Source organism: Ambystoma mexicanum, chromosome 1q (genome assembly GCF_040938575.1).
Source record: "Ambystoma mexicanum isolate Mex_15411 chromosome 1q, UKY_AmexF1_1, whole genome shotgun sequence".
Taxonomy (NCBI): Eukaryota; Metazoa; Chordata; class Amphibia; order Caudata; family Ambystomatidae; genus Ambystoma; species Ambystoma mexicanum.
In genome coordinates, this window is record NC_090922.1 from 1,305,052,763 (window position 1) to 1,305,064,787 (window position 12,025).

Below are 12,025 nucleotides of genomic sequence, written 5' to 3' on the forward strand. Positions count from 1 at the left end.
CTGTTCCTTTGCCTGGTGTATCGCCTATTGAGGAAGAACTATCTAGTACTGATGTTCAAGGACAGGGGCTTCGGCCAGTACCACCCTGCCCTATATTATCTATAGAATGCTGCCTCGACTGCCGTTGCCTGGAACCTATCTTTATTTATTCGAAAAGCCTGGATACTACGTGAAATTGTTACCCATTGTTCTTCTTGGGTTAACTCATTTCAATAGTTACTTGTGTTGCTTAAAGTTTAAGTTTCATTCTTACAGGAAAACACTTGTGTATTTGAAATGTATTCTTGTTCTTAAAGTTCAAATATAAATGTTTCCTTTCCGCTCTGTATTCAAAATGCACTTTTTTAGTTGAATATAAATATGCTTTCAGGATGGAATTCAAAGTACATGGACCGGCGCGTGCCTTCGCCCCGTTTCGGAGCTCCCCGTTGTCTGCGTGTCACTCTGCCACTCACCAGCGGTCTGCGCCTTCGCCCGGTGGCTCCCACTGTTTCTGCTCTGCTTCTGGAGTTGGGAAACTGCTGTCGCAAGCTCTGCTCGCCTGCCGGATACTTCTTGCTCTGATGTTCTGCTTTCCAGTAGACGCTGTGTTAATCAAGGCATCATATAGCGCAGCAGGGAATAAAAGCAACAACCTCTGTTCTGTTAATATGCACCACGTCCCTTTGATGTGCCCCATTCAGCGTCTTTCATGTGCTCCGCATTGGGTCTTCGTTACGGGTAGATCCCGAATGTTGGAGCGTTGGAGGTTGCCCTGGAGATGCTGGCGTCCTCTCCACTTATCACGTCACCTGGTGCGTATCGGCAGGTTCACGTGAATTGTATCATTTAAACCTCGTCCATTCCTGCCGCAGTGCTTCCGATTTGTCTTATGGAAGCTTTGTTCTTGCGCTCATTTTCTGTACTCATAACCGAACCCTGCTTTGTCCCCGGATTGCCTACGTCCGACCCCCTGTTACTTACCTATTTCTATGTTGATGACTTCGGCTTTGAATCACTACTTCCTTTTGCCTCACGACTCCAACCTCTGCTTTGTCTACTCCTGTTCATGACCCGGACCGCTGTTCTATAGATTGGTTACATCTCACGTTTTGTACTGTACCACGCCCGCAGTTGCAGACCTCGGTTCTTCCTTCCTGGATTGCTGCTTCGCTACTTTGGAACTTCCACATGCACGGCCTAGAGACTTTCTCTTGCGCGTTCTTCCTGGAAATCCTAGGAGTCCACGTGCTGTCGGGTTCCGGTGGCCCATTGGAAACTAGAGACTAGTGCCACCTTAGTCCTAGGCGTCCTCGTTCCGGCAGTTTAGGTATTTTTCTTTCTCTTTCCTGCGGCAAACGTGGGAAGAACACTTGGACTCCAATCACTGTCCCATCACAGACCCATGGTAAGCTGTGTTCAGTACTGTTTCCATTACCATATTTGCTTCTTTGCTTCTAAGCACTGTCCTGAGCCTAAGCATATCACATTTATTTCTAGGGCTGGCATTGCATTCCCAAGAACGATGGCCTTAAATCCACTTGCCAGATCCTTTTGAACTTGCCATTCAGGTTAGTTCTTCTTATAATTGTTCAACAATCACGGTTTGGGTTTTACCACGCGCACTGATTAGTCTCCTTTTTTCTGCAGCCTGCGGTCATCGTCTGGTGTTCCATCTTCTCACTAATAGACCCCTTTGTGTGTCCCCTTCAGCCCACTCAAAGGGGTACATTACTTGGAAGAATTTGTTGGCTACTCTATGTGCTCAACAATCTGAATTAGAGCGATTCTTACAGTCTTCTCCAACCCCAGCAGGTCGCAGTGCACTTGGCCGGCCTTCCAGTGTCATCTCCCTCACTTGTCAGCACCTTCTTTCCCACTCTTTCCTTACCTACGCGTCGTGGACATGCAGTATGCCATAATCCACACCATAATGGCACATCTTCACCACAGTGTTATTTTGCCAATCATGCCTCTCCCTCAGCATCTCAAGTCTCTCATTCTTCCTTTAGTACAGGGTTTCTTCCCCACCTCATCGGTCTCAGTGCCCATTGCTCACAGACTTCTTTTTGACCAGCAGCTCTACAGCTCAACATATTGGTTGTCCCAAAACAACACACAAGCATTACTCACAGATTCCTCCAGGTTGGTCTCACCAGCTATGGTCTACGCATTAGTACTTCCTCTTTTTTGCTGGGATGCAGTTCTCCTCAGTCTGGGAAATGGTACTTCTCAAGAGGTAGCTCGAGTTGAGCAGAAATACACGCACAGATTTTGTCAGGTAGTTTGCCGACACAGGCAGGTTTTTTGGGTACTGACCAGATAGCAATGAAGCAGCATGGAGGTCACTCTTTTCAACATGCAGCCATCTAATCTTTATTCTGCCAGGGCTAAGCTCACAGAGACCTCCAAGAATTCAGAACCTGTCTGGTGCAGGTTAGCAAAACAAATTTGTTGAACTCCGCTCCAACCCCGGAAAATAGGGCACGGTAGGGATGACGACAAGGAAATGGAGAAAGAAATTAAAAGGGGATAGGGAAGCAGTAAAAAGGCACATTATATTGTACCAGTACTGTAGGAGGGGGGAGGGGTCAATAAAATACAAAGTTACAAGAAAATGCAAAGAGGGTTAAGGGGGGTCATGGGAGTGTCTCTCTACCGGCCTATATCCCGGGATAGAGTCTCAACCAGAGTCCTTAGCTGACCACCCTTTCACAGAGAAATATCCAGTACATATCAGTCTTTGTCCTGCCCAAGGGCAGTCCAGCACTGAAATGCCAGGCAATTATCTTCTGTACAAGAGTACCAAGAGCAACCCCAGACACATGTTTCGGCCTGGTTGGGCCTCATCAATGAGGTGGAGCTGTGCTTCTCCAAGAACAGTGAGCAAGGTTTCCACGTCTGGATTACCCTATTAACTTAGGGTGAGAACTCAAAACTACTTAATATGCACAAACAAGGGGGGTCATGGGAGTGTCTCTCTACCAGCCTATATCCCGGTTTAGGATGTTTTCCGCGCATCTAAAGGGTCGCATGAACCAAAAGATCTAAAAATGCTACCAACGAAGGTTCGAACACCAAAAGTTTGAACCTTTGGTGGTAGCATTGAGAAAAAATAAAAACGGGGGCTGCGCGTTTGTCCCCCGCATCGCCCCGCTCACTATACTTTATGGTTTAGTGAGCCGGGGATGCGGGAGACACCCCCGCAGCCTTCCGTTAAAAAATAAAAATAAAAAGGACCCTGCAGCGCCAGTTCCCGATCACGGAAGTGAAAGGGAACTGGCGCTGCAGGGAACCAGCGTGAAGATGAAGGTAAGTACAGTTTGTTTATGTTGGGGGTGGGGGTGTGCTGAGGGTGTGGGTGGGGGTGAGTGTTATGGTTGTGTTGTGGGTGTGTGAGAATGTATGTGTGTTCGCATGAGAAAGGTGCAAAGTTTTGGTAGTTTGCACCTTTCTCATACGAACGATTTGCCCGCTGTACTTTCAGCCACGGGCAAATCGCTTGGATTCTATATCCCGGTTTAGAGTCTCAACCAGAGTCTTTAGCTCACCATCCTTTCACAGAAGAGACATTTCTAGTGCATATCAGTCTTTGTCCTGCCCAAGGGCAGTCCAGCACTGAAATGCCAGGCAATTCTCTTCTGAACAGGAGTACCAACAGCAAGCTGAGACACATGTTTCGGCCTGGTTGGGCCTGGTCAGTGAGGGGGAGCTGGGCCTCTCTAAGAACAGTGAGCAAGGGTTCCACGTCTGGATTATAGCTCCGGGCCCAGATGCTTTTCCCAACAAAGTTTACAAAACATTTGCAAATTTCTTGGCACCACACCTTGCAAAACTCGGACTCTTTCTTAAAGTCCGGGAAAATATCAGACTCCATGGCGGATTCCACTACAACCATATTATTAAAAGCAGAAAAGGATACAAAACAATATACGTCACATCGCCCGATAGCCCTCCTAAATATTGATGCAAAGCTTTTACAGCAACATTCTGGCAGGCTGGGAGAATCCCGCCTGCAATTAGTTAATACAGAGCAAACTGGCTTCAATAAAAACATAAGGGCTCATGATAACATCCATAGGGTGGTAGACCTGATCTCTCTGGCCCCTCGAATAGAGGGTGGCTTGTCTCTTGTCATTAGATGCCCATCAGGCGTTTGGGAATATCTACATGCACTCCTAACCGCAAATGGATATGGCGCATTTCCAAATTCCTGCGACCAGACAAAGTCAATGCCCTCGGTTCTTATTTGATCCCTTGGGACATGGAACAAGGCAAGGCTGTCCCTTTCCCCCTTAGTCTTTGCCCTAGCAATCGAACCCCTGGTGCAGAGAGTGTGCGCTCATCGTCATATACTGGGGCCAGCATACATAAAACTGCATTATATGCTGATGACATGGTCTGCTTTCATCGGGATCCCGTAGCATCTCTTCCGGTACTCCTTGGACTTCTTTAAGAGTTTGCTCTCGTTTCGAGCTTCCGCATAAATCATGAGAAAATAGTGGGGCTTGTAATCTCTGAATCGCCTGAACTCCAGCATACCTTACAATCAACCCTCCCTTTTAAATGGGCTGTCACGATGCCTGCCCCCGGAAAGCCAGACCAGACCCAGCAACCCCGGAAGCAGGCATCATGCTACTTGAAGCATGCCCAAAAACCCCGGTTAGGGGCTCTTTGGCTACAGTCCTGGCGCCAAAGGCGCCAGGCTCATAAGAATAAAGTCAGCCAGGCTCATTACAGAAATCTTACCTGTTGCAGAGCAGGCTGCATACCTACCTGATGCAGACCATGCTGCACGAAGCCACAAGCCAAATGAGGCTTAAAGGGACTACTTTACCTCAGGGACTCCTTTCCTCTCGGGTGGGGCTGTGGAAGAATACTTACCTGGGACTTCTTCCAAGGCTATTTAAGCCACACCCGGACAGCCACACGTGCTTCGCGTTATTCTGCTTGCTGCAGCGTAACGCTCACCGTGTCTTCAGCAGCTCCAGTCTTCAGCCACGCCCGCTTCAGCCCTGGAACACCTGGAACAAGAAAAGGAGAAGGAGAAGAGGTCAGAACAAAACCCTTACCTGAATCCTTGATCCAGCACATCGTCGATCTGGAAGAGAGAAGCCTTCTCAGGAGCATTGCCACGCACCTCGCAGAGCCGCGCTGAACTCACCAACCGAGGCTGCATTCCTTTACTCCATCGCGAATCCAGCATCTCCAGGCCATTCTTCAACACCTGGGGGAGACAAGAACAGATAGGTGAGCAAGGGCAATACAAACCACCCCCAAAGACTTACCTGATTACCACAGGGGGGTACTCACCTCATCTCGGGTCGGCGCAGTCAATACCGCATCACCGCCGCACCCCGGCCCCTAAGGGGAAAAAACAAGGACAATACAACCTAACCCCAAAGACTTACCTGATTTACCACAGGGGGGTACTCACCTAATTTCGGGTCGGTGCAGTTAATTCTGCATCATCGCTGTACCCCGGCCCCAAAGGGGAGAACTACAATAGACTTACCAGGATCTTACCAATTGCCACTTGGAACTCTTCTGGTGGTTTAAATCCGCAACCTGCAAGGAATCTGGCAGAGTGAAGATCAGACTTTTGAACTCTTACGAACAATTGGACTTAGAGTCAATACTGGAACTCACCAATTCCTCCATGCCAGTGAAGTAACAGGTCGTCTACGCGCCCCTGCGCTCGACGCAGGATGGAGAGCTCATCTTTCCAAATCTTCAGGTGAGATTATTAGGGAACTTCAGGAGTGTTCTGTGGGCAGACAAGGGGAGTGGGAAGGCGGGTTAACGCTCAGATTAAAGATATTCGTACGAGTCCAACAAACGAAGCTAAGTGGGTCTGTCCAGTCTGTCATCTCGGCTCTACGTGTTACTCTGGTGGAAGCAACAGCGGGCCAGTCCAGATCGACGCCCCCGTGGGAATCAGGTGAGCGTAACAGAACGCGAAGCCTACCCACAAATACCCACCTGGGCGTCATGGAGACCTCGGAAACCAATCAGTTGGCCCAATTATTAGGGGAACTAAGGGCCGAAGTGCATTCCGCCCGCCAGGAAACCAATGCCCTCAGGAGGGAATTGATAGTGTCAAAAGAACGAACTGATGATTTGGCCAGACAGCTATTACAAAGCCAGGCTGGACAAACACCTCTACCTGGACTCGGGGCCAGCCCAACTCCGGTGCCACCGAGTAACCCTGTGCAGATAAACCTTCCTGGAGCCGTTCCCTTGGCTCCGCCTGAACGCTTTGCCGGAGACCCTAAAAGGTTTGCTATATTCATGAATCAATGTCGCTTACACTTTTTATGTAGACCTGGAGCTTTCCCAAACGATCAAGCCAAGGTAGCTTTTGTACTGTCATATCTCAGCGGCAGTGCAGCGGACTGGTCCATTCCGCTAGTAAATCAGGATGACCCGATTCTTCGAGATTTCCAAGGTTTTCGAACTAGCATGGAAAGACTGTTCGCCCGACCTTCGCAAGGACAGTCTTTGGATAACAAACTTTTATCCTTACGGCAAGGTAATCAGGATCTTTTATCTTACATTGCAACTTTCAATAGATTAGTTGTGGAAACCGAATGGCCTGAAGCCAAGCGAATTACATTATTCCATCGAGGGCTTTGGGGAGAACTCAAGGATGTTTTAGCCCAAGTCGTGAACCCGCCTTTAGACTGTGCTGAATATATAGATTTTGTGGTCCAGTTAGATCACAGACTTCAAACCAGAAAGGCTGATCGAACCAAGTTTGAAAACTAGGTCTTGGTTAAAACCTACGTACCCTCGAAGGGGGTAGATGCCTCAGAACCCATGCAAATCGGGGGGGTTAGAGGACCCTTAACCCAGAAGGAAAGGGAAAGAAGACGGCAACAGCAATTATGTTTATATTGCGGAGCTACTGGTCACTTCCTTCAGAACTGCCCTGTAAAACCACCCAAGAAAGCTATAGGAGCAGCAGACGAAAACCACTTGAAACCTGACTCGGGAAACGATCACGCCCGGCAAGCGTAGAGGTCAGCTAGCCGAGCTTAAAGGAGGACACTCTGACCTCGCATTTCACCATACCCATGGTCCTTATAGATCCAGAGCAGCCATCACGCATGCACGCGGTAAAGGCGTACGTAGATAGTGGAGCCATAGGAAACTATTTGGACTACGGATTGGCTTCCAGGATGAAGCTACCTCTCACCCGAAAGACCACTACCGATGTCGTCACCACTGTTGATGGAACTGAAATTGCCTCTGGGCCCGTAACTCATTCCACTGCAGCGATGACTTTGCTGGGTCAGGATGGACACCGAGAGGTTATGGTGTTTGATTTAATCAAGGCTCCACAGTTTCAACTGATACTGGGAATCCCTTGGTTGGAAAAACACAATCCCTGTATTGATTGGCGAGAGAAGAGACTAACCTTCCCAGAATGTGCTAACACCTGTTACCCAAAGAGAACTCTAAATTGAGTACTGGCCCCAATAATCCCAGCTGCCATACAATTACCTGCTGAATACCAAGACTTTCAGGATGTCTTTCAAAAGGAGCAGGCAAACACCTTACCACAGCACAGATCGTATGATTGTCAAATAGATCTCATACCAGGAGCACAACCACCTTGCAGCAGAATCTATGCCCTCACGGAACCTGAAAATCTCCACTTGCGCCAGTACCTAGACCAGTATCTTGCTAATGGCTTCATCCGCCCGTCCAAGTCCCCTGCATCTTCCGCTTTGTTCTTCGTGCCAAAAAAGGAAGGCGACCTTAGAACATGCATTGACTACCGCGCGCTGAATCAGATAACTATCAAGAATCGGTAACCCATTGCCTTTGATCCCTGAACTACTAGACCAGGTAAAGAACGCTTGTAAATACACAAAACTAGACCTTCGGGGGGCATATCATCTGGTACGCGTCAAAGAGGGTGACGAATGGAAGACTGCTTTTCGCACCAAGTACGGATTATTTGAGTACCAGGTGATGCCTTTCGCACTGTGTAACGCACCAGCAGCCTTCCAGTTCTTCATGAACGATGTCTTCCGAGAGCTCATCGATGTTTGTGTAGTCGTTTACATCGACGATATCTTAGTATACTCCCTATCAGAATCCGATCATGTAAAGCACGTCCGAGCAGTCCTAGAAAAGTTACGCCAGTATAAGTTATACGCTAAACTGGAAAAGTGCATCTTTCACACTACGGAAGTAGAGTTTCTTGGATTTATTCTGACCCCGAAAGGAATCCGGATGGATACACGGAAGGTGGACGGAATTCTTAATTGGCCTTCGCCAAGCTCAGTCAAAGGAGTGCAAAGCATGCTCGGCTTTGCCAATTTCTACCACAGGTTTATCCCGGACTTCTCACACATTGTACATCCCATTACACTATTGCGAAAGAATAAACGCTTTACATGGACAGAAGAAGTCGAGAACGCCTTCCAAGAGTTAAAAAAGAAATTCACGTCCGCTCCTGTATTACGACACCCGCGCCCAGAGCTTCCCTACATAGTGGAATCAGATGCATCCAGTTCAGCTATGGGAGCAGTGCTCTCCCAAAAGGATCCCGAAACTAACCAGCGGCACCCAGTGGCGTTTTGGTCAAGAAAGTTTTCAGCTCCCGAATTAAATTATGCTATAACCGACAAGGAACTGTTGGCCATCAAGTCCGCCTTCAAGGCTTGGCGGCACTATCTGCTGGGCGCCAGGCATACCATTACGATCATCACTGATCACCGCAACTTACAATACCTAAAGGTAGCCAAGGCCCAATCTTCACGCCAACTCCGTTGGGCATTGTTCTTCGCCGAGTTTGATTTTGTAATAACCTATCGACCAGGTTGTAAAAATGGAAAAGCTGACGCCCTGTCCCGAATAGGAATGGGAGAAACAGAAAGAGCTTTAGAACCTGTACCCATAATTCCTGAACAGAGGATCCTTGGTCTGACATCCATACACTCTCTGGAGGACATTCAAGAAAAGGTCCATCAATTCTTTGATTCCGATGCCTTACAGGGCTGGGCAAGGAAAGGCCCAGAGTATTCTGTCACCAACAACCTACCTTATTACAAAGGCCGGCTATTTTTGCCACTAGAGGAACTACAGAAACTTGTCATTTCTCATTACCACAACACCTTGATGGAAGGACATCCTGGCATTGCTAAAACTGAAGCCAAAATCAAGAAACAGTTTTGGTGGCCCACCTGGCGAAAAGATGTCAAGTTGTTTGTCATGTCTTGTGGCATTTGCGCTCAAAATAAAGGGGAAAAGAAAAAACCCGCTGGATTATTACAACCGTTAGACATACCACCTACTCCTTGGCATACCTTGTCATTAGACTTTATCACGGATTTACCCCGTGCAAAGGTTATAACACCATTCTAGTTATTGTAGATCTTTTTTCTAAAATGGCCCATTTCATTCCTTTAAAAGGAATACCTTCAGCTTCAATCCTGGCCAAGGAGTTCCTTGAAAATGTTGTCCGTCTACATGGTTTTCCTTCCGTGTTAATTTCAGACCGGGGAAGTCAATTTATTTCACATTTTTGGATGAAGTGCTGCCAGCTGGCACAAATTGATGTTAGGCTTTCAACCAGCCACCATCCCCAGACCAACGGTCAAACTGAGAGAACCAACCAGACTCTTGAGCAATACCTACGTTGTATGCTACATCAATCTGAGGAGGATTGGAAAGACATTCTTTGGATCGCAGAGTATGCATACAATAATTCTGTACACTCAGGAACTAAACAAAGCCCTTTTTTTACCATATATGGTCACCATCCTCGAACCTCAGACTTAGATTCTCCCCAGCATTTAGAGATGCCTGCGGTGGACCATCTCCACGCTGTTATCACACAAGCCTTTAAAGAAGCAACTGCTCATTACAAAAAGCTAAGGATAAATACAAGAAGGATGCTTATCAACAGAGGAGTGAAGCACCGCAATACCAAGTATGGTTAGCCACCAAGTACTTACCACTCAAGGGAACACAGACTTTTAACCCCAGGTACTTGGGACCTTATTCTATTAAGGCTATTATTAACCCAGTGGCCGTCAAGTTGGACCTGCCTGGTCATATGCGTGTTCATCCTGTTTTTCAAATGTCTCTTTTTAAGCCTGTGCAACCAGGAACTAGACTAACCACCCCACCTGAACCTATCCTCATAGACGGGGAACCCGAATTCGAAGTCAAGAATATTTTGGACTCTAAAAGGGTGAGATCAAAACTCTTCTATCTCATTGATTGGAAAGGGTATGGTCCACAAGAAAGATCTTGGGAGCCTAGTGACCATGTGCATGCACCTCAATTAGTGAAAAGGTTCCACCAAGAATTTCCAGACAAACCAAGGCCGAGAGGGAGAACAGCTTTAGGAGGGGCCTTGAGGGGGAGTGCTGTCACAATGCCTGCCCCCGGAAAGCCAGACCAGGCCCAGCAACCCCAGAAGCAGGCATCATGCCACTTGAAGAATGCCCAGAAACCCCAGTTAGGGGCTCTTTGGCTACAGTCCTGGCGCCTATGGCGCCAGGCTCATAAGAATAAAGTCCGCCAGGCTCATTACAGAAATCTTACCTGTTGCAGACCATGCTGCATACCTACCTGATGCAGACCATGCTGCACGAAGCCACAAGCCAAATGAGGCTTAAAGGGACTACTTTACCTCAGGGACTCCTTTCCTCTCGGGTGGGGCTGTGGAAGAATACTTACCTGGGACTTCTTCCAAGGCTATTTAAGCCACACCCGGACAGCCACACGTGCTTCGCGTTATTCTGCTTGCTGCAGCATAACGCTCACCGTGTCTTCAGCAGCTCCAGTCTTCAGCCACGCCCGCTTCAGCCCTGGAACAAGAAAAAGAGAAGGAGAAGAGGTCAGAACAAAACCCTTACCTGAATCCTTGATCCAGCACATCATCGATCTGGAAGAGAGAAGCCTTCTCAGGTGCATTGCCACGCACCTCGCAGAGCCGCGCTGAACTCGCCAACCGAGGCTGCATTCCTTTACTCCATCGCGAATCCAGCATCTCCAGGCCATTCTTCAACACCTGTGGGAGAGACAAGAACAGAGAGGTGAGCAAGGGCAATACAAACCACCCCCAAAGACTTACCTGATTTACCATAGGGGGTACTCACCTCATCTCGGGTCGGCGTAGTCAATTCTGCATCACTGCCGCACCCCGGCCCCTAAGGGGAAAAACAAGGACAATACAAATCACCCCCAAAGATTTACCTGATTACCACAGGGGGGTACTCACCTCATCTCGGGTCGGCGCAGTCAATACCGCATCACCGCCGCACCCCGGCCCCTAAGGGGAAAAAACAAGGACAATACAACCTAACCCCAAAGACTTACCTGATTTACCACAGGGGGGTACTCACCTCATTTCGGGTCGGCGCAGTTAATTCTGCATCATCGCTGTACCCCGGCCCCAAAGGGGAGAACCACAATAGACTTACCAGGGTCTTACCAATTGCCACTTGGAACTCTTCTGGTGGTTTAAATCCGCAACCTGCAAGGAATCTGGCAGAGTGAAGATCAGACTTTTGAACTCTTACGAACAATTGGACTTAGAGTCAATACTGGAACTCACCAATTCCTCCACGCCAGTGAAGTAACAGGTCGTCTACACGCCCCTGCGCTCGATGCAGGATGGAGAGCTCATCTTTCCAAATCTTCAGGTGAGATTAAGAGGGAACTTCAGGAGTGTTCTGTGGGCAGACAAGGGGAGTGGGAAGGCGGGTTAACGCTCAGATTACGGGAGGTTAATTCCCTTTCTCCATTGCAGAAAGATATTCGTACGAGTCCAACAAACGAAGCTAAGTGGGTCTGTCCAGTCTGTCATCTCGGCTCTATGTGTTACTCTGGTGGAAGCAACAGCGGGCCAGTCCAGATCGACGCCCCTGTGGGAATCAGGTGAGCGTAACATGGGCTGACTGCGAGATCACGTACGTAGGGGTTTGTGTTCCTAACTCCTATAGGGCCCTTCTGGGTGCCAATATTCCTGTGCTCTTCTGGGAGGCCAAGAAGGTGCTTAGACTGTGGGATAGGTACGAGA

The 12,025-nt window shown here is 48.3% G+C and overlaps 1 protein-coding gene across 6 annotated transcripts in view; it reads right to left on the reverse strand.

The window, feature by feature from the left end:
• The window catches only part of LRRC42 (leucine rich repeat containing 42), a 300,779-nt gene that overhangs the window by 246,832 nt on the left and 41,922 nt on the right, over positions 1 to 12,025 (reverse strand). The window contains exon 1 of one of the 6 annotated variants that reach the window (XM_069642155.1): positions 456 to 756. The exons of the other annotated variants lie outside the window; for them this stretch is intronic. Within the exon in view, the coding sequence (XP_069498256.1) occupies positions 456 to 679 (224 nt within the window). The 5' untranslated portion in view covers positions 680 to 756. Of the gene's footprint in view, positions 1 to 455; positions 757 to 12,025 lie in introns of those variants that run through there. 6 annotated transcript variants of the gene reach the window in all.